This window comes from Alligator mississippiensis, chromosome 5, assembly GCF_030867095.1.
Source record: "Alligator mississippiensis isolate rAllMis1 chromosome 5, rAllMis1, whole genome shotgun sequence".
Lineage (NCBI taxonomy): Eukaryota > Metazoa > Chordata > Crocodylia > Alligatoridae > Alligator > Alligator mississippiensis.
In genome coordinates this window covers 182,511,748-182,535,751 of record NC_081828.1, presented here as the reverse complement: position 1 = coordinate 182,535,751, position 24,004 = coordinate 182,511,748, and the positions used below count along the sequence as shown (strand labels likewise).

General features: G+C 40.5%; 1 protein-coding gene across 4 annotated transcripts in view; it reads right to left on the bottom strand.

The window, feature by feature from the left end:
• Nucleotides 1-24,004, bottom strand: part of CACNB2 (calcium voltage-gated channel auxiliary subunit beta 2) — a 446,893-nt gene that overhangs the window by 246,217 nt on the left and 176,672 nt on the right. Inside the window, exon 1 of one of the 4 annotated variants that reach the window (XM_019497534.2) lies at nucleotides 3,551-4,221. The exons of the other annotated variants lie outside the window; for them this stretch is intronic. Within the exon in view, the coding sequence (XP_019353079.1) occupies nucleotides 3,551-3,631 (81 nt within the window). The 5' untranslated portion in view covers nucleotides 3,632-4,221. Of the gene's footprint in view, nucleotides 1-3,550; nucleotides 4,222-24,004 lie in introns of those variants that run through there. 4 annotated transcript variants of the gene reach the window in all.

Here is a 24,004-nt window from a genome sequence, read left to right as displayed (position 1 = left end):
TTTATTTTTGGGTTTCTGTGGCAGACTGACCTTTCTGCTTAGTAGGTTGGTCTGGCACAGAACCAAGATTTGCAACTTTCTGGAATCCATGCAACTCAGAAGGCTAGAGGAGTTGCAGAAAGAGGAGACGGCAAATATGGAACCACCAATGCTTTGAAACTATTTGGTTCTAAAACTAGGTTTTAATAATATTTTGAGAAAATTTCAGAACTCAGAATTCAACAGTATCTTTAAACTTAAAAAATATTAATATACAGTCACACCACTACACATAGACTTCAAGTAAAACACATCATATATTTCTTTAAGAAAGTTCAAGTACAAAAAAACTCCCCCCAAAACCTCTGCTACATCTTGTTCCATAATTGTCATCTAACTGCCTTTGGAATTAGCACAGGAATGCAAATACAAAAAATATTAGCAACATTTTAAGGTTTTCTTGCTTATAGAACCTATTTTGATGGAGGTAACAGAACTGCCTTTTTGTGGATGCTCTGACTTCGCAAGTGCCTACTTCTGCTTTCTCCCCCACCACCCACAAATTTATCACAGATTGTAAAGCCATCATATTCATATATGGAAAGCAATGAACAGTAATAATAAGGAAGTTAGACAGACTTCACTAAATACAAACTGCAAGTCCACTGGAATAAAATCAAGTGCATGGCTCTTCAGAAATAATTAAACATAAGCATACTTTAACTTAGTGATGAACATCTTAAGGAAATCATTAATAATCTAGATGACAGTGAAGCTTTCCATTCGTATTGCCTGTGGCAGCTGCAATTTTATGTAACAGCTTCACAGTTTACAATACCAGCACCATTTTTATAAGCCCCTAGAGTTAGTAATGGACCCATTCTTTGTACTGTTAGAGTGGGGTTTCCAATTTTCAGAGGCCACACAGCACAGCAGATTTCAATTTTTCCTAAAGCATGATCCACTAAAATACAGTTGGAATTCAGATGAGTAATAAAGAAAACAAGTATATAAGAATTGTGCAATTCTATGGAACGGTATCAAAGCCCACTAAGCAAGAAACATGTGCTATAACATTACTGGAAAGACACTGAATTCTCAGCTTTCCAAACCTACAAAGAACTGACTTCCATTTTGACACTGGTCCCCAGAAATTAACTTTTGTTCATATGTAGGAAGGCAAGTTTTGCTATTCGGACTGGCAGCTGATTCAGCAATTTGAAGGTTTAAAGTGGAAAGATTAAATGTAGACATAGTAATCATTTTTATAGTGATATCAATAAATATGACACTGTAAAAACATAAAAAGATCTTTGCATTGAAGAGCTTAAGGTCTAGAGGTACAGAGAGAAAACAGCAGAAACAAGATATATGGTGATAGGACAGCCCACAGTTAGGGTCTTGATTCAAGAAACTGCATATTCATACAATCCTTTTTTCAGCATACAGGACAATCTGTAGATTGAAGCTTCAGCACAATTTTGGGTGATTTGTCTGGACTAGGGCAAAAATTCTACATATGCTTCATTCATGGTTCAAATCTAAAATGTCTGGGCCTTAAAGCATTTACTGATTGAATATGCAAAATATAAAAAATATTAGACACAGCCAAACTACCTATTGAGCCAAATTTCAAACTTTGTACAAGTTGAAACATCTATGAAATACCTATCATGGATTAGGCCAACAGAAACTTTGCCCAAGTGTCTGATGTGACAAGGAGTCTTCTTCTTACACTGAAGATATTACAAGATTTAGGCAAAAAGAAATATTACAAAAATTGCTCTGAAAAATCCTTATTATTGGTTTGTATTAACTGTAGTGTAGCTGTAGTTGCATATTTATCATAATTCAAAATACTGGTTTTAAAATTATTTTGATACCAAATAACACATCCAGAGACACCTCTGCCTCTTTGCCTATCAAACTTATGTGTACTAATTTTACCCCTGTAACAGTTTTATTCTTATCTACGGGGCAGAGGGAATGTGCATGATACAAAGAAAAGAGGTAACAAATGACAGAGCTATGTAAACTGATTAAACAATTAAACCTTTTCATAACTATGGATCTTTTGCTTTACTCCTTTGTGCCCTTCTCACTTTCACATACACGTGTGCACGCACGCGTGCGCACACACACACACACACTTTTAAATAGCATTTTAAAAGATATTTACTTTCTAAAAGAAAATTAAACAGGTACTACATATCTTTCCTCAGATTTCACTTCTAATCATGAGTATATAGGCTGCTATATTTTACATTCCAGATTAGATTTATACCAAAAGATAAACACCTGTTCATCCATCATAAAACTGAAAAGAGTAATGAAGCTCTCATATTTTTACAATGATTGCTTACAATGTTTAGTGTCAAGTTGTAGGAAAATTAAATCTCAAAATTGTCCAGTAAAATTAGAACTAAAACTATAGGTAAATAATCTCTTATAATTTTTCTCTTTTTGTATTCTGAGAAGATGAAAAGCTGTGGGACTGATAGTGGAGAGAAATATGACAAATGATTAAGTTGGAGAGCTCTTTTTTTTTTGCAAAAGCAAGTGTTCTGAACACGTAAAACACTGAGGGACAGACTGACTTGCAAACACAGTTATAAGGTATCTGAATAAAAGATAAACTTATGTATTTAGTTTTGGGTTTTTGTTTTTTTATAAGCGCATGTTTAACAGGGAAGTAAACATGAAGTATACGAGCTATATTTAAATGCAGAATAGGAATAATCTTTGTATGTTATTAATTTCTAAATAGCATAATACTTAGTAATGTAGGACTGATATTAACTATTCATGTTCTATAGAACAACCATCTAATGAAGAGTAGTTGACAGGAGTAGGTATGTGAATGAAACCAAGTAGTGTGATGTGCTGTTTATTCTGCACGATAGGCTGTGCGCTGACAGTATTATATAATCATTTGTGACTGGGGTTAGAAAAGGTCATTGTTACCTTACTCTGGAATTATATTTGTTATATTTTTCTATATGGACTCCTTGTATTAGGCAAACATGTCATTTGTAAAAAGAAAAGATTATTTCTATTTTCTCAGTAAATATTGAATACTGTATCACATTAAACAATTTAAATACTGAAAAATAGAATCTTTTATCCTAGACTTTCAATATATGACATACTGATTATTTGAGTATATGGAATCAAGTCTTAGAACTCATTTTAAATTAATGGTTTCTATAATACATATAAGGTGATCCAGAATTATAAACTAGATATGTATATACCAGAAATACAACTGAAAAAAACAATTAGCTAAAATTATTATTCTACAAAAAACCCTTATTTTTAGGAATGGATTCTATACCTTCTGAAAGTCATGCAAGTTTTCTGAGAGGAATCCAACTGATTTTAATAGAAACAGCACCAGCCTCTTAGAACAGAATTAGGTTAGGTTATTTTCTGTTGAAAAAAGATGTAACTTCGGTAAAGAAAGAAAATGCGTTAAAATATATAATTACAAATATATATATAGTTGTGTCTACATTTTATCAGTCTACCTGAATACATATTTAGAGATCTTAATGACCTCATTTGTACTTACCCAGGACACATTTTTACCCTTGGGTGTTTTTAGCATGGCAACATGCAGTGCTGAGATGATCAACAACAGCCCCACCAGCATGGAAAGTCAGATGTAGGGTATTCCAAAAGTCTTTGTTACCCAAATGTATAGAGTCCCTTCGCCTGGATAGTGCAGCCACACTGAGCATATGGCAAAGTAATAATAAAAAAAGCCATTTTTTCTTCTTAACATGCCATCCAGTCAGACAGGAAGATTTCTATCTCTGTGAAATAGGTAAATTCAGTTGTAGAGAGATCTGTATTTCTGTACATCCACCAGATCCAGGGTTGACTTTTCTCTCAAAAAAGTAATAACCTAAATTCACCAATATCTGCCATCACAAATGCGTACATCCTTCTGTGAAAATGCAGTGACCAATTACTCACCAAGCTTTAATAAAAGCTTTAAGGCTAAAGCTTACAAGAGAATTAAGACAAATACTGGAAGCAACTAGCATTCAGAGGACCTTGACAAGACGGTTGGTTGCTGATGGAATAATTTAAGAGCTGCTATTCCTGAATATTTCAGAACTGCAGGATTCTTCAGAAGGATAAAAAGAATTCAGATCTCAGTTTCAATAAATAATGTATGGCAACAGGTACAGCATATACCTGTTGCTACCTATTGCGCATTCTCCCTACATAGTGCCTGCACTGCTCCTGCCGCTTCAGAGACTCATAGTGCACCTGTTGTTGATGCGACTCCACAGTGAAAGCCTGGCAACCTAACAACCAATAACATTTGTTTAGAAGATAAGAAGAGAGAGGAGCCCCAGAAGGGAGAGCAAAAACTGAAAATCAGTCCCTGCTTGTTTCCCTTTGTTTCTCTGCCCTTCTGTCCCTTTACTTTTACCTCCTGTCAATCTAGATTACCAAAGCAGATCCAGGCTAAATTTTGCAACTATCAGTAGTGATTAGAGTGAGTTGATTGAAATCGGATTAAACAGGAAGACCTCTGCCTTCTCGCTTAGTAAGCAGGCCAGTACCATTTGAAAACTGTTTATGCTTCACTTCACAAGATTGCAGCATTTGGAACAGTCCTTTTTTAAAAAGAATACTACTACAGGGAAAACAAGTTTGTACTTTCTTTCAGAAAGGAAGGCAAAGCAATCAGCAATTCCTCTTTCGAATAGGCACGTGAATATACAGCAGGATGTTTCAAATCATTTCCAAATGGAAAACTTTACTGGAGTTTTTGAGGATCATAAGAAAGTACATGTCAAGAGTATTGAGAAGATAACACACACACTATATAGATAGATAGATAGATAGATAGATAGATAGATAGATAGATAGATAGATAGATAGATAGATAGATAGATAGATAGATAGATAGATAGATAGATAGATAGATAGATAGATAGATAGATAGATAGATAGATAGATAGATACACACACCACACACTCTGATCTTTACTTTTCAAACAGGAATACAGAACCAAAATTATCTAAATGCAAGATGTAAACATTGTCCTTCATATAATTAAAGGTACAGTACTTTGTTGCTTATATCAATATACAGCTACATATAGAGCTAAAAGAATGTATATGTATTTATTCCTAAATACAGTTGAATATGTTATTGAATAGCCCAAACCAGGGGTGGACAATTATTTCAGCTGGAGGACCACATAATGAGTTTTGGAGACCTTGTTAAGGGCCACATCCATCTCTGTCTGTCTGTCCCTCTCCTCTCCCTCCCCCTCCCCCTCCCCCTGCTTCCCTCCCTCCCAAACCTGGCAAAAGCTGTAGTTTGCCAGGAGTCCCTATGCTCAGCTGTAGACCCCGGCAGGAGCTGCTGCTGTGCTGGGTGGGCAGCATCAGCTTTGGCCAGGTTCTGGAATGGGGGGGAGGGGGAGCAGGAGGAAACGGGAGAGGAAGGGGGACAGATGCTGCTGCTTGTCTGATGCAGCAGCAGCTCCTGCCTGGGTCCACAGCTGACACTGCTAACAGGTTCTGGGTCAGGACCCTGGACAGGAGTTTCCACCATGTCAGGGGGGCAGCAGGTCAGCTGTGGATGCCACCAGCAAGTTCTGCATCCGGGCTCCTGAACCTGCCTACTGTGTCCACAGCTAATGCCACCACCAGCATGATGCAGAGGAAGCCCTGCCAGGTCTACAGCTGATGCCTGATGCTGCTGGGCCACATCAGGCCCCCTGCCAACCTAGTACCACAAAGTGACCAGAATTGCCAGCTGCCCATGGGCCAGATCCAGTGAGTTGGTAGCCATCCACCCATGGGTCATATCAAATCTACTGGGGGCTGGATCTGGCCCATGCCATATTTTGCCCATCCCTGGCCTAAACTGAGCCTTACTAGAATCCAAATGTATACTATCTTCTATAAAAAAAAAGAATATAGAACATATAAAATACAAGCAACCCCCACTTAGCACTCTTAATTGGTTCCAGAAAAACCGAGCACTAAGCAAAACCGCTTTAAGCGAAACCCATTTTCCATTAGGGTTTAATGTAAATAAATAGAATTGGTTCCTGTGCTCCTGCCACTCCCAGCAAGGCACTGTGCAGGCTCCGCCAGGGAAGGCATTGGCTCCTCCCGGCCTCATTGTTCCGCAGCGCGATGGCCCCTCCCTGTCAGGCCACACCCACTGGCCACCAGCACACCGATGCATGGCCCCAGCCACCCCACCTGAAGGGCCTGAATCAGGGACCTCCGGACCCAGGGATTAACAGCGAGAAAGCAGGGAATAAGGGTGAGCAATGGGGCTCTGGCAGGTGAGTGCGTGACCATAACGGGTCACGGGCTGCAGCCCAGGGATGAAGGGGCTCCAAGGCTTGGCCCCACTGTGGGCTGGGGTGGGGGATACTGCACATATGTCCTTGAGCACTGGCTCACACTGGCCCAGGCCCTGCACTCCTACCTTGGGCCCCACACTCCTGCCACTCTGCCAGCTCTGGCCCTGGGTATCAGCCCAGGCCCCATGCTCATGCCCTCCGCCACCACTTCTCACCGCAACTCCTCCCCACCCACTGGCCGCTCCAGCATCATGTGCCGGAACGGACCCCGGGCTCCTGCCGCTCCGCCCTGGGCCCCACTGGCTCAGGCTCCATGCTTACATTGCCCGGCCCCCTGGCCACCCCTTCGCACCACCGCTTCTCCCCACTTGCTCCAGCACCATGTGCCAGAGCGGATCCTGGGTTCCTGCCACCCTGTCCTGGGCCCCACCAGCTGCCACTCACCACTTCATTCGACACTGCTATGTCCGCTGCTGCCACCACTATTTCTCCCTACCTCCCACGCTGAGTGTTAAGTGAAGCCACGTAGGTATTTTTAATGAGCACGATAGCAAAACCACGGTAAGCAAAACTACATTAAATGGGGGTTGCCTGTAATAATAAAAAATAAATTATTAAGTAAAAAGGGAAATTCACATTATAAGAGTATGGTGTCATATCAATTCTTGAAATTGTTTTTTCTTCCACTTCAGAGTTCAAAGTAAAGTATCAAAGGAAACTACTGAAATGGAACATAGGGAAGATGAGATGGTGAAAGATGACAGAATCAAAACAAGCACAAAACTAAGCTGATGTACATCCAGTAAACCCATGATTGAGATGAGAATGACATGGGAAAAGTAAAGTACATCATATAGAATTTATAGAGGATTACTAAATCACATCTTCACATTAGTATATACTATTATAAATCTCAATCTTGATCACATGAAGTATTTAATCATGAAAATGCATGCAGCTTTAAGCTAGTTCTCTTAATTTCTGCAAATACCATGCTTTCACATTTTGGTTGATCAGCATTTTTAAGGTCTAACCAGAAAGCCAATGGAATCATAGATTCATAAATGTTAGGGTCGGAAGGGACCTCAATAGATCATCGAGTCCGACCCCCTGCATAGGCAGGAAAGAGTGCTGGGTCTAGATGACCCCAGCTAGATGCCTATCTAACCTCCTCTTGAAGACCCCCAGGGTAGGGGAGAGCACCACCTCCCTTGGGAGCCCGTTCCAGACCTTGGCCACTCGAACTGTGAAGAAGTTCTTCCTAATGTCCAATCTAAATCTGCTCTCTGCTAGCTTGTGGCCATTGTTTCTTGTAACCCCTGGGGGCGTCTTGGTGAATAAATCCTCACCTATTCCCTTCTGTGCCCCCGTGATGAACTTATAGGCAGCCACAAGTTCGCCTCTCAACCTTCTCTTGTGGAGGCTGAAAAGGTCCAGGTTCTTTAGTCTCTCCTCATAGGGCTTGGTCTGCAAGCCCTTAACCATACGAGTGGCCCTTCTCTGGACTCTCTCCAGGTTATCCACATCCCTCTTGAAGTGCGGCGCCCAGAATTGCACACAGTACTCCAACTGCAGTCTGACCAGCACCCGATAGAGGGGAAGTATCACCTCCTTGGATCTATCTGTCATGCATCTGCTGATGCACGATAAAGTGCCATTGGCTTTTCTGATGGCTTCGTCACACTGCCGACTCATGTTCATCTTGGAGTCCACTAGGACTCCAAGGTCCCTTTCCACTTCCGTGCCACCCAGCAGGTCATTCCCTAGGCTGTAGGTGTGCCGGACATTTTTCCTCCCTAATCCCTTTTTTGTTATTAATGCAGATCTAACAAACAAGATCTATTCTGGTTGTGTCAGCAAGAAAAGGTGAGATCTATCATCCAGAACATAAGTGTAAATATGAACTCCCTGCATAAGGTGACCATGGTGTTGAACTTCAGTAAAACTTTAGTCAAAAGACGGAGTAATTCAGAACGTGTATACTAGTATATTGTCTTGTACCCTCACATGTTTTTAAGATGGGTCAATATTATTAAGAGATTCATGGAGACATCCTTAGTATTGCTAATACTACAATTATGCCCTCAAAATCTATTATTAGTTCAGAGTCTTGAACCAGCAGCATCTGTAGACTTTGATTTGGATCCAGGAAATTAACAGCTGGAAAATTTTAGAAGCTGATTAGGCCAAATTGTCTATCAGCATGCACTGTACTGGGCAGTCTTTTGCATTTCTGGGATACCAGAGAAAATTTTTTTTTCAGCTATAGGTTATTTCCAGTTTGATCAGGAAAACTGTAATCCTCCTAGGCTCAACTAAACAGTAATGCCATTATTCATCGATTCATGTACATTAGGGCTGGAAGGGACCTCGGAAGATCATCAAGTCCATCCCTCTGCCCCAGGGGCAGGAAGTCAGCTGGGGTCACAGGGTCCCAGCAAGATAAACATCTAAATGTCTCTTAAAGGAGTCCAGAGTAGGTGCTTGCGCCACCTCTGGTGGCAGTCTATTCCGGGCCTTGGGGGCTCAGACTGTAAAGAAGTTCTTCCTTATGTCCAGCCTGAAACAGTCTTGGAGAAGTTTGTGACTGTCTGACCTTGTCATCCCATGGGGTGCTCTGGTGAACAGGCATTCCCCCAGATCCTGATGTACACCCCTTATATACTTATAGGCAGCCACTGGGGCCCCCCCTGAGCCTGCACTTTTCCAGGCTGAAGAGTCCCATAGCTCTCAGCCTCTCATGGTAAGGCCTGTTTTCCTGTCCTCTGATCATGCATGTGGCTCTCCTTTGGACTCTCTCAAGCTTCCCCACATCCTTTTTAAATGGCAGAGCCCAGAATTGGATACACTACTCCAGCTGCGGCCTCACCAAGGCCGAGTACAGTGGAAGGATGACATCCTGGGATTTGCTAGAGAAGCATCTATGGATGCAAGCCAGAGTTTTGCTCGTTTCGCTGACTGCAACATCACATTGGTGACTCATATTCATCCTGTGGTCAATCATGACCCCCAAGTCCCTTTCGGCCGTGGTGCTAGCAAGCATAGCACTGCCGAGCCTATAAGCATGCTACGGGTTTGTCTTCCCAAGGTGGAGTACCTTGCATTTTTTGGTGTTGAACGCCATCAGGTTTTCATCTGCCCATTTTCCAAGCCTCTTGAGGTCAGCCTGGATCACTATCCTGTCCTCAGGTGTGGACGCTTTACCCCAAAGTTTGCTATCATCAGCAAACTTGGCCAGTCCGCTTCTGACACCAATGTCCACATCATTAATGAAGATGTTGAAAAGAATAGGCCCAAGGACGGAGCCTTGGGGAACCCCACTGGTCACAGCGCACCACGATGTTTGATTTCCATCAACTACCACTCTCCGGGTCTGACCTTGGAGCCAATTCCCCAGCCAGCAGACTGTGATGTAGCCAAGGCCACAGTTGGCCAGTTTTTCTATGAGATGATCATGGGACACCAGAACGAAAGCTTTTTTAATATCAAGATATATGATGTCAATCTCAGGTGATATGTCATCTGGTCGTAGAAGGAGATGAGATTGGTCAGGCAAGACCTACCCACAACAAACCCATGCTGGCTATCCCTCAGGATGTTGCCTTCAGCCAGTTTGTCAAGAATAGTTTCTTTGATGATTTTCTCCAAGATGTTGCCCGGGATAGAGGTTAGGCTGATGGGTCTATAGTCCCCCAGATCTACTTTCCTCCCTTTCTTGAAGACAGGCACCAGATTGACCTTCTTCCAATCTCCAGGCACTTTGCCTGAGTGCCACGAGTTCTCAAAGATCCATGCCAGGGGCTGAGCTATGATACTTGCCAGCTCCTTAAGTACCCTGAGGTGTAAGCTATCTAGGCCAGCTGACTTGAAGGTGTCCAGCCTCTTAAGGTGTTCCTTCACATGGTCAACACTGATGAAGGGTAACAATTCTCCTTTGCCCTGGCTGTCCCATATGGTATTGAACAGGGCCGTCCCTTGGGGCTGGTAAAAAAACGATGCAAAATACCCATTAAGCAGGTTGGCTTTTTCCTGGGTGTCGGTTGTCAGTTGACCCATCTGGTTTAGCAGGGGTCCAATGTTACCTTTGCTTTTCCTCCAGCTCCCCACATACCTAAAAAGGACTTTTTATTGTCCTTGATATATGTAGCCAGTTGGAGTTCAGTCACAGCCTTGGCTTTCCTGGTTTGCTCCCTACAGGTCCAAACCAGCGCAGAGTACTCCTCCTTTGAGGTGGATCCAGTCTTCCATCCTTTATAGGTCTTTCTTTTTAGACACAGGAGGTCTACTAGTTCCCTGCAGAGCCAAGGGGGCTGCTGTGCCTTTTTTCTGCCTTTCCTCCAAGATGGGGTAGACATTGCTTGAGCTTCCAGGATCGCTCCCTTGAGGAGCAACCACTCTTCCTGAACTCCCCTCCCCTTTGTGTTGTGGTCCCTTAGGGCCTCACCAACAAGCCTCCTGAGCTTGTCAAAGTCAGCTTTCCTGAAGTCGAGGACTTCTGCTTTGCTGACTGACTTGCCAGCTTTACAGCAGATGATGAAGGTGATCAGCTCATGGTCACTGTCTCCCAGCTTCCCTTCGATTCTTAGGTCACTGATTAAGTCATCCCCCATTGCCAGTACCAGGTCGAGCAGCGCTTTGCCTTTCATTGGTCCACAGACTTCTTGAGTCAGATAGAGCTCATCCATGCACATGAGGAAATATTATCAAATACCATATTTCACAGTGTATAAGTCAAAGTTTGAAGCCAAAATATTTACCTTTAAATTTCCACCTTGACTTGTACACCATATCAATACTTTGAAATAAAATTGTTCCAAAGTTAATTTGTCTTTGAAACAGGCATGAGGCTCGGTCGCACTAATTACATGAAACTTCTGATGTAAACTGAAACTGAAACTTCTGATGTCGAGAATCTGTATGAAAATCAAATTAATTATCTTGATGACTGAATGGAACTTCCTAAGGCCGATACTTCTGATGATGAAAATGACTGAGAGATTTTAAATTGTGCTTGGGAAATTGTTCGTTTAATGTAACCCGCAGCTTGTGGTAGTTAGCATGACCATAGTTAGAAATAGTCATGGCAACAGTTGTTCATTCTGAATTCTTCCTGCTACAAAAGAATATTTACCATACATGGAAAATGGATGGATTTAAACACCAGATCTACAAAACTCCTAGCTTTTTTAAAAACAGAACTATAGAGTCAACTTACATACCATATAGACTTACACACCATGAAATACAGCACATCATGAAAAATATAATTATTATGATACAGTCATTTGTACAATATAAGAAAAAAACATTTCTAACTTTTAGAAAATTATTACTATGCAACATTACTTGGGTCACACTGCTATATTATACATTTGGTTGTGAGACTACATGTTTCAGAGATATGTACTTTATGATATAAGCAGCTTGCTTCAGTGCAGCTCTAAGATGGTAATATACTGTATCTGTAAGCAACGTTTGCCTTTGTGAAACATACTTTTGAAAGAATGTAGCAAGAAACAGTCTTTTTTCAAGAAAAAGTAGTAAGGCCAGAACTGTCAGAGTTACAACTCAACAACTCGTCAATCAAAACTACAAAATCCAAGCCTTTGTGAAACTTGCCTGGAATGACACTAAGGGTAGGGATGGAAACTACACATAAACCAGCATAAGTGATTAGAAACTGGTTCAGATCTGTAATACAAGTGAAGTTCAGTGCATATAAACTACTTTCAAAATGGCTAAAACTAGTTAAAGATAAATCTGGATGGATGTAGTATCAGACTTAACTGATTTAGGTTAAATCGGTTTACTGAACTTCTGTCCCAGATCCCCTCCATATTCAACTTAGCTCACAGTCCCCCAGCATCCCAGGATGCTTTGCACCTCCCTGCAAACCCTCCTCTTGCAGGATGAGCAGGCTAGCCTTAGTCCAAGCAGTCTGCTCCAGCTGAGTAGGGAGGCCTACTCTGATGCCCCTGGCCTGAGCCACTGCAGGCATGTGGGTGCATTTTCAGAATAAAAAACGAATGCCTGTTATCAGTTCAATCTACGCAATTTAGACTACCCTGCGAAGACTGAATCGATTCAGCCTCGGGCTTTTTGACTGGCTGTACTTACCCTTACTGTAAGTTATGTAACTTGACAAAGAAACATAATGAAGCTCAGAGCTATATTCATCCTCTTTCCTCCCATGGTCTTGATTTTGAATATAGAAGTATTTGAAAGTCTTTTCTCAAACTTGGTCTACACATGACATATGAATTAACTTTATTATAAAAAGTAAAGCTTTTAAACATGAAAACTCTGGCATGGATTTTTACCAGTAGTGCATCCCAGTTTCCATTTAAATAAACCAGAGACTTTTGTTATTACTCTTGCCATTAAGGCTGATTGTGGAATCAATTGCTGGCAGTATAAGATAGCCATTTTTTTTCATCACATACAAGGTTACCACGTGCTTATTGACAAGCAGAAGCTCAGGCTTTGTATGAACATGTAGGAGCTTGTTACTATTGCTCCTATTTGTCCATACAGACTTGTTCCAATGTGTTACAACTGTGTATGTGCATGTGTTTTGCGGGTGGAAGGGGGCTAGGAGGGAGGGAAGGGAAAGGGAAAGAGGGAGACAGCATGGAAAGGGGAAGGGAAAGGCAAAGGGACCACTTTCTTTTCAGTTATGCCCCAAAAGTCATTTCTCCTAGCATGGGTTTTTCCATGAAAATCCACTAATTGTTTTAACCACTATCTCTATCGGTGTACCCCTAATAATAAGTATTATTATGTATTCCTTATTAATCAAAGGCATTTCTTATTATATATTTTGACAAGGTGTATTTGTGCAGGTAAATTCTAAAAACTGTTTACCAACTCAGTGAAATATTTTCCTTCTATATCATATGCATGTGCATGAGCACAGATTGATTCCACGGTGCCAGTACAAATAAGAGATGTAGTACAGCTACTCATTGCATAACACCATAGTTACGTTCTTGAAAAATGCAACTTTAAGTGAAACGGTGTTAAGTGAATCCAAATACATCACAGTAGTTACCTACTAGCAGGTGGCGGCCAAACAAAATTATAACCAAACATTGCACGACTTTAAACAAATGTGTTCTCTAATAGATCAGCAACGTAATAACGAAACAAGGCTAATTGGGATGATGTTAAGTGAGGAGCACTTGTATTTTTTCCTAGTATGGCCAAACCAACTATACGCGTTAGAACATTTAGATGTTAATTATAATTAGCTGTAGCCAATTTACAATTGGCTACAGCAGGGGCCCTCATCTTTAACTTTTCTGTGCGCAAACCAGAAAAGCCATTTACAATCAAGGCTATTTCACAATCGTGAAAAATCCATATACATACTTGGCTCTTGGTCTCCCTGAATGACAGAGACAGCTGACATTTGATTACTGGGTAAACCTAATGAGATTGGTGCATTTGGCAAGTTCCATCTAAGGGACATTAGAGAAAAGTTTTAGTGTGTTTTATGATTGTGTTGAAGTTCTAGAAGAGTCCTTAAATTTCCTAACACAACATGGCATTAGTGGCTACTCTAAAGTTTATAAATAATCTAACTACCTTATTACCCTCAGATGCTTATAAAAGGGACAGAAATAAAATATCCTGTATGCATTAAAAGTCTGCCTCATAGAACTTCAGCTGTAATTTGGAAATATATAACTTTTTCAGGATATATATAATCTTTCATCTGTGCCTTATTTACACAGGCTATTGCCAAGCCCTGACATTCTGTAGCAGTGGTTATCCTGGCACTTAAAGTTCTATTCCAAAGCACGGAAACATTAATGCTTCTTGAAAGAACTGGTAGACATGTAGCAGAAAGCCCCTTTTCCTCTTGCCTGCAGTTGCTCTCCCCTCCTTGGATATGTTTTTCCTCTTCTACCTTTTCTTCCTTCTTCTTTCTTTCACTTTAAGATAAGGAATTGTGTTTTGAAATTGTATGTGTGCATTTTGTATCTCCCCTTGTATTTTGGTATTTTTATCTATGTGTGCGTCATGGCATTACTTTTGTAGCTTATATTTTATACTCCTCACCTTTCAACTTTCAATTAAATGTGTTCAGTTTCATAAGTGAATTATACATTGTAACAATGTTAACAAGGGCAGGAATCAAACTGCCCTTCCCTGTATCAGGCTGGCCCCTGAAAGAGCGAGTGAATCAGTGATTGAATGTGTAACACGGTAGCAGGCAGCAATTAATACCTAAGGAAACTGCAGATCAACCAACGGAAGAACTCAATAGAAGACAATGTAACAACTGGGAAATCTCTAACCATCACTGATCAAGGGCTAGAAGCCCTGGCCTGAGTTAATCAACGCCGGGGACCAACTTTTGGGCTGAATATCTCTAGATCGACCGCTCCCAGAGCCCTATTCAAAATTCATCAATGGACTCCCAAACCTGCACGTACATGTGGACGACCCCTGAGGCTGACAGATGCCATCCAGTAGCCACCGAGGGGGGAAATCCCACAAGGGTCAACGACCCCTGGATCGGGCAACCCTGAAAACTGGGGAGTCACCAAAGTCTGCCAAGGACAGATAAAAAGCAGTGAAAAGTGACCCTCAGTGGCGCCCTCTTGATCTCCAACTTGACCAACACCCGACCTGTCCAGCCAGAAGGACCAGCCGGCAACCCCCTTCGGAAAGATAACACCACGCTGAAAGAAGCCTCAACGGCAGACTCCAGCACCTGTGGGATAGGTATACCTGACTCTTGTAGCTTGCTACTCTGTGTGTGTGTGTGTGTGTGTGTGTGTGTGTGTGTGTGTGTGTTAGGACCAGCTCCAAGGTTTATGATTTGACTCATTACAGTGTTTCAATCCACCTAATAAACCAGAATTTTAAGGATCCCAAGTTGGACATTTGTAGCCAACAGAAGAATTTTTAATGATGTTGATTTACTTTGGTTTGTTTTAGGGAATTCCTTTAGTAACAAATGTTGCTGGCTTAAAAATGGTATTTAAAGTTTTGTTTTTTGGGGATTGACTTATAGGTACATGTACATGCATTAGAATGGTTTAATATGGACAGCAGGAGTTAACTGATTTCTAAAGAGCTTGGGCCTCTCAGTCACAGTTTCTCCGAGCCTTGGAAGCAGACAGCCTGTCTAACATGACAAGGCCAATGGATATACACATAGCCTAAAAATTGAGGGGGCATGCCATAACATGAGATCACAGCCTTCAAAGCAGACAGGTTGTCTAACACAACAAGGACACAGTCTAGAAAACAGCCTGGGAACCAAGGGAGTATACACCACATTGCCCATTACATGAGATAAAGTGACACCAGCTGCAAAGCTCCAGAGTCCCGGTTGTGGGGGAACAGATCAAATTAGAAGAAGGCCCAGAAAGGCCAAATTAGTAAGTGTGTATGTGATTAGCTTGGAATGTGTTGACAAGACAGTATGTGCACAAGGTGACCACACAGAGGAACCAACTAGAGATAGCCACTGATAAAAGAGTCATCAGGACTCATCAAGAGGGAAGGAGAACACAAAAACAGAGACTTGAGAGTAACAAAGGGTCCCTCCTTTTCTTCCTTTCCATTCCTTCTCTTGTCCTGTCTGCCCCAGTCTCTCCTCCTTCTCCCTGAGAGGGGTCCCCATCCCCATCCTCCAGGAACTATCCCAAGGCCACCATAGAAGGCACATGACCAGCCCGTCTCATACACCCCACTTCTGTGGGGGGAGGGAGCAGGCCTCAGCATCCCCCTGCAGACTGCTAACATGCTGACACCCAAGAATGAGAGCCTCAGAGTCAGGACTGCATCCTGGCCAGATGTACTTTGACTCTGATGACAGCCTTAGGATTTGGCAGATATATAGAATTGCTTGATTGTTTGTAATGCTTCTTTTCTGTTATCACTATGTATCGAAAAATTTGCCTATTATCAACAGTAACTCCAAGATCCCTTTCTGCTGCTGTGCTGCTGCTGTGCAGGGTCCTCCCCTGGCCTGCAAGCCTGCTGATGATTCCGTCTCCCTAAATGCAGTACCTTGCATTTGTACTTATTGAACTGCAACTGTTCACCCGTCAGCCGTCAACAGTGATCAAGTTTTCACAGAATAATACCACATTTACTTAAATCCAAAACAAGTTGCATTTTTTTCCCCCATTCAACGTTGGAGAGCAAGCCACTCACCATGGATTTGAGTACCGTATGGCTGCTGTGTTTTCAGCTCCTGCTCCAACTTAGGCTTAGAGTCCACAGCCATGGTGGGGAGAGGTGTGTGAATATAAGACCATCTTCCAATAATTTAGACTGCATTCATGGAAACTGGTACAAATTGATCAATTTTATACATAGAGAATTTAATAATTGGGGGTTCATTTTAAATTCAAAATCATTTTGGATTTAGGTAAATATGGTCCCTAAAACAGTGAAGATATCTACTATCCCAAAATAAGCAAAAAAAGAATTGTCTCTTCATGAAATAAGTCATCTTCAGTGGTTTCCTACAGTTAAATACCTCTGAGGCAAATCACAACTCCCCTTATTTAACAACACACACAATCAAAAACAGATATTGAACAAAATTGAAAAACATGAGAGATTCTTATTTCTCACAATAAGGAAAATGAAAATTTCTTTCTGAAGCCTCAAAAAATATTGTCAGGTCAATATTGAAAGACTCTTCAATGAATGAATGAATGTTCTGTAAAAAGATAGCTTCAGTACAAAGTAAAAAAAAAAAAAAAAAAGGCTGATTTACCTTAATATTTCAGTGGTATTTTAATATCACATCTTTAACAAACAATAATAGAAATACTTAATATTTCTGTAAGGAGACTGTAAGAAAATGTCACAATAAGCAAAGTTGAAGAACCTAAGGAAAAGTATTTAAAAGATTATAGATGGACAGAACCTCCATGGAAACTCTCATTGTTATTAGACCTTCTTGTAAAAGCAAAAAAAGCACTAGAAATAAAAAAAATAGCAAATATTAGAAGCAGCCATCTTCACCTTACAAATGCCTTTTATGTCAATGCAATGGCTATGATTTTGGAAGTTGTTGATAAAATTTTAAAAAAATAATTTATACTACAAAGTTTAAATTAATTTTAATTACAAGACTGATAGCAGAATATAGATGTTAGAACTTGTGTAGGAAAAGAAAACCAGCTGCACTATAAAAGCTTCCAATTTTATTTTTTTTTACAAAATACATCATAATTATATTTACATTTGTTAAATTATAAAGTAATTTGGTGAATGCTTTTCTGTGTATTTATTGTTTTGTATTGAAGTTGTATGATTACTATGAATTTGGACATACTAGTATAATATCTTATACACTGTATACTAATCCTTATTTTTTCTGTTACTGTTTATCTCATAGTTATTCCAAAATTTGAAAAATTTAAACCAGGATGACTCATTTGCAAACAAAACAAAAAAGAACCCAGAAACACTTTATTAGAAATTTATGGAGAAAAAATATATACACATATTTACTTCATCACTATGGCTAACTAGACATATTGGGCACTTTTACACATGCTCCACGGGTTGAGGAGGGCAGTGCTTTAATCTGAATAGCACTGAGAGCCACTTGACTTGAAGCGCCGCAGTGTCTCATGTATCAGTGTCCCAACACTTAAAATGGCAGGGGAGATTAAACTGAAATTCATTTGATGAGCTTTCATTCAAGTACCCCCTCCACCATTTTTAAGCATACAGACATTGATACACGAGATGCAGGAGGCTGTTGGAGAGCAGTAATTACCATGCTCCAGCAAACTCGATTAAATTGAGTCTTCTCTAATGCGCTAGAATTTCAGCGTGTTGGAACAGCCTCTGCACTCATGTATAGGTGCCATTTGAGAGCAGTTACTACCATCCTGTAACAATACTTGCAGTGTGTTGAGTCCAAGTAACCACTATTCCAGAAATAACTGAGCCTATAAAATCTTGAAAGATCTAGTCCAAATTTCATACACCAGAAAAAAAAAAATCCCTTCTTTCCTATTCCCTCTCCTACACCTAATTTGGTAACCCAGGCTGAATTCAACTATTTCTGAATGAAATCCAAGTGCTAGCCAGTATTCATACGGATGTGTCTTTTAACTACAGAACCCCAACCTGAGAATAATTCAAATTCAAATCCAAATGAGCAAATATAAAGGCTTGGGGGACTTAGTGTGCTGACTAATGAAGTCACCACTAGAATTGTGTGCGATTCCATGATATGGCTTACCAGCGTAAACTGTTGTCAATCAATGGGCCATATCAGTGCAAAGCCACTGCAGGTAGATAAGATTCAGGCCTACAATGTTTACATGTTTTCCATGGATGACAAACCAGGACACGCGAGGCAACAGACATTCTCAAGCCTCCATATCAGTGGACTATATAGGCAACTGTTGATCCTCTGGACCATGGTGTATACGTACAAGGTCTAGTCAGATGCCTTGTGAATCCGTTTGTCACTGAAAAGCCGAATTCTAGAGCAACACAGCTTGTTACAAGTTTCATAGATCCATATGGCGTCCGAGTTGAAGTCCAAGTTTACATCATGCTGCTTTCTTCTTTCTCACTTCGTTTCCATCCTCTGGATCGAAGCTGCTTCATGTTGAGCTGCACCCAGTGCCAGATGTTCTGTCCAGATAATATTGTGGACTATCATTATAAGAAAGAGGGTGTCTTGTGAGTCCACTTCACCATTTGCGCTTATTCCTGTGCTAACAACTATTTGTTACTTGGTGAAGTAAACTATATACTACACTTTTAAAAATAATTTTCTTGTGATATAGCACCTATATACACAGGAAAAAAATGAGTATATATTAGGATGGCCAGTCAACCAGATTAAACTTGTTCTAAAAAGACCAATAAAAAGTGCCCTGGAGACCATAGTTTGAGAACTGCTGCTTTGTAATGTCTAGTTAAATGAGGGCAGTGAGAGAAGTTGTGAGGAGAAAAAGAAGTGTTGCATTGCAATTGAAAATAATAAAAATCCATTAAGTTAGAAAGTTCAATGCATTTAGATTACATATATTATATATATAAATTGGATTGTATTTAGCTGCCCAAGAGTATATTGTTGGGCTGCCAAATACAATCCAATTTAATCAAGGGTATTGAACTGGACAAGGGCTGCCAATGACATCATTTTTTGTGGGCTAAATTAAATGTTCCTTCAGTAGGGCTGGCCTGGTAATACTTCTCTTTAGTTTGATGCATGAGAATGTCTTGTGCCATAAGGTACTATTTTATACCTCTCTGCAGAATGTGTCCAGCTGTGGTGGTTTAACAGAAACCTTGTTAAACTAAAAAGGACATGTCATCTTCTTCTTCTTTCATATGGCAGACTTGGAACAACAATTATAAATCCAGTTTGTTACTTAACCAGTCTAATGCTCTTCTGTCACCATCAAATTTGTACAAAGGGAAGAGGGTTGTTATGTGGTCCATAGTTTGATCAAGATTGTCACAGTCACATTTTGCAGAACTCCTAATACACCATTTGTGGACGTGTCATCTCTCTAATGTTAGGACACAACAGCTCCCTAATGTTAGGCTTGTAACATATTTTAATTCTGAGCGTCTGTTATAGCAAGGTACCATTGCTTTCTCTCTTATGCAAGCCAATATGAGAATATAGCACCTTGTCCTAGTTCTGTTGTTTCCAGTCTCCTGCGTCAGTGAAAGAAGGAAGCACTATAGCAGACTCTCTTTTTCCTTCAAGTCTTTTGTTCTCCCAGAAGCTGCATTAAATCAAAATTCAGGAAGCAGGGAAAGGACAGAAAGTAAGTGCAGGGGTACTTTTCAGCCCATGAGTGGTAGTTGGTTCAGGCTTGAGTCAGAGAAACAGCAGCCTGAATTATAAAAAAGCTTTTATACCAGGGGTGGGTAAAATGTGGCCTGCAGGCCAGATGTGGCCTGCCAGGCCATTCTATACAGCCCACGGGGGACCAAAAAGTTTAGAAAATTAATATTTATCTGCCCCTGGCTGCCAGTCATGCAGCCCTCGATGGCTTCCCAAAATTCAGTAAGCGGCCCTCTGCCTGAAATAATTGCCCGCCCCTGTTTTATACTAACCCTGATCCTAAAGCAAAGAACCAGCACACATAGCCTCAACATTTTATTTAGGCAGAATGGATTATAGTACACATTTTTGTTTCTTCTGGAGGTAAAGGAGGGGCCTTGTGGCTTTTATATTTTATATATGATTGGAGTCATGTGAGAAGGCTATGAGGAACTCCTTGCACACTTTCTGCACACAAACGCAACAGACTTGTTTGTGTAAACGTCTTTCAAATAGCATCCTCTGTAAAATCATCTAATGGAACGGAATGAACAAATAGGCCTTAGTTACTTGGTTTGAAACCCAAGTGATCTCTTACTGCACTGATCTTGCACACTTTTTGGCTGTTACTGTATCTTCTTCCAAGATGTGAATAGTTGCCACTTTTTCCTCTCTGTCTCTGAATGGGAATTCTAAGTTATTCTTAAACTTAATTTACCACTTGATCCTAGATTTTACAGAGGCAAATGATGTCCTCCTCACTGGTCAAATCATTCCAAAGAAATTTAGATAGGTTCTTGCAGTTGGCTATTAATCAAGGCCATTGTTTCAGTTTGAAAAGTATTATGAAGAGACAACACTGGAAGCGGGAAGAGCTAAATTAGTTGAATGATACCAAAGTAAGAGTTTCTTTTGGGCTTCTATTCTGTTTCATCCATATATTAGGAGTTAAGCATCTCTTTTTCTGGGCAGAATCCATAACTCAGAGGGCACCCAGTGATGAAAAACATTGCTCCTTCATATGCTATATATAATGGGTATTCTTGGAGAAATTTATTGGCAAATTTACATAAATTCACTTTTCAAAGTTACAATTCACCCTCTTTTTTTCTTGCATTACACTCCAGTTATGAGAGGGTATACCCTTTGTAAAAACTGCAAATAAAGAAACTAGCCCATAGTAGAGTTCTATACAAGTAATTCTTTAACGTGGCTTTTAATTTTAGAGGATGCGAGTATCTACGTAAAAAAAACAGTTCACAGACACTAACATGTGCATCCATCATTTAATCAGCAAATCATTTGGGGTCTCTCTGACCTTGGTAGTTTTATAGAACATGCATTTACAGTTGGATGAAATGTCCTTGAATTATTTTCTCTCACTGTAATCAATAAACTGGCTTTTTTGTATAATTGATCATATATGTTTTTTGTCTTACCTCTTTCCTTGCCAGCAAATATATGCCTTAGGACCTTCTCAATGCAAAACTTCTTTGCTAATTTTAGTGGCAACTTATGTTACTCTTAAGGATTTTTTGCAGAGGAAAAAGCACTATAGCCTCTTTGTTGATTTGCTTGATGTTTCTTCATTACAAACTGAAAATGTCTTACATTATTATGTATAGATTATGAAAATATATAGGAATCATTTAATCCAATTCTGAAATGTAGACATTTTGGGGATTAAATCTTCTCTTCCTCTGGATTGTTGTTTTATTCCACATGAGCCTAAACATATATATTTTCATTTCCAGTTTTGTATTTTGATTTTCATGGATAAGTTCTTTCAATATCTGCAACAAGATTTGACAAGTTGAATGTTATGGATTTGGCATGCCTCATGCATTGTCTTACCTGAATGGCCAAAAGGTGCTGACAACAAATATTCTGTCATGTTGATTAGGACTTTTATTTTCTATTGTAATTTATTAATTTAATTCCATCTTGTCAAGATACAACATTAAGTGGACAGTAGTGTGTTACTAATTTATTTCCCTTTGGTTCATACAACAAAAAAGGGACCATTAATCAACTCACAGAGCCCTTAATGAATTATAGTTACTGGTCATTCCCCTCAGGAACTAACCACTAAAGACAAAAGAAGCATTTCACTTTCACATATTTATGGATATTCTTAAATAATTGGTGTAGATCTTCTGAGGGAACTCCTTGAGAGGCTGGACAGCCACAAATCAGCTGGTCCGAATAGACTGCACTGAAAAGTGCTAAAGGAACTGGCTGACATCATAGTGCGGCCACTGGCAAGGATGTTGAAGAGCTCGTGGTGCTCAGACAAGGTACCTGAAGATTGGAAGAGGGCCAATGTGGTGCTTATCTTCAAGAAAGGGAGGAAGGAAGATCTGGGAAACTACAGGCCTATCAGTTTGACCTCAAGCCCTGGAAAGATCTTGGGGGAAAAAAAAAAAAAAAAAAAAAAAAAAAAAAAAAATCAAACAAACCATTAAAGACAGGCTAACGGAAGGCAACATTCTGAGGGATAGCCAACACAGCTTTCCTGTGGGTAGGTCTTGCCTGACCAATCTCATTTCCTTCTATGAGCAGGTGAAGCATCACCTGGACAACAGAGAAGAGGTTAATATCATATATTTGGACTTTAAAAAAAGCCTTTGACCTGGTGTCCCATGATGTACTCTTGGCAAAATTGGGGTACTGTGGTCTCAACAAACCTACAGTCTGATGGCTGGGGAACTGGCTCTGAGGTCTGACCCAGAGTGTGGTAGTTGATGGAACCAAATCAACATGGCACATAGTGACCAGTGGTGCCCCCCAAGGCTCCATTCTCGGACCTGTATTCTTTAATTTATTTATAAATTATCAGGACTCTGGTGTCAGAAGCGGACTGACTAAGTTTGCCGATGATACCAAACTAAGGGAAAGAGTGTCCACATTGAAGATAGGCTGGTGATCCAGGCCGACCTCGACAGGCTCACAAGGTAGGAGGATGAAAACCTGATGGTACTCAATATGGAGAAATACAAGGTGCTCCACCTCAGGAGAAAAAAATGACATCACACTTATAGCCTCAGCAATGTTACACTCACTAGTATCATGACTAAAAGACACTTGCTGGTCATGACTGACTACAAGATGAACATGAGCCACCAATGCGATACCACAGCCAGCAAAGCAAACAAAAAAAACCTCTGGCTTGCATCTACTGATGCATCTCAAGCAAGACCCAGGAAGCCATCCTTCCACGGTACTCAGCCTTGGTGAGGCCGCAGGTAGAGTACTGCATGCAATTTTGGGCCCTGCAATTCAGAAAGGATGTGGAGAAGCTTGAAAGAGTCCAGAGGAGAGCCATGCACATGATCAGAAGGCAAGAAAGCAGGAATTATGAAGAGAGGCTGAGAGCCATGGGACTCTTCAGCCTGGAAAAGCGTAGGCTCAGGGGTGACTTGGTGGCAGCCTGTAAATACATAACGGGTGCACATCAGGATCTGGGAGAATGTCTGTTCACTACAGTACCCCAAGGGAAGATAAGGTCCAATGGTCACAAACTCCTGGAAGACCATTTTAGGCTGGACATAAGGAAAAACTTCTTTACTGTCCGAGTCCCCAAGGCCTAGAATAGCCTCCCCACAGCGGTGATGCAGGCACCTACTCTGGACACTTTCAAGAAACATTTGGATGCCTATCTTGATGGGATCCTTTGACCCCAACTGACTTCCTGCCCCTTGAGCAGGGGTCTGGAAACAATGATTTTGCAAGGTCCGTCCCTTCCAGCCTTACTGTCTACGAAATCTATGAAATAAAGAATATTATTTTAATATGATTTACATGGTTGGAAAAAAGGATTAAAAAAAGAAGCAGCAAAAGTAATGGCACAGATCTTTTTTTCTTTTTACCTCCACTTTGTACGAGACAGATTTCT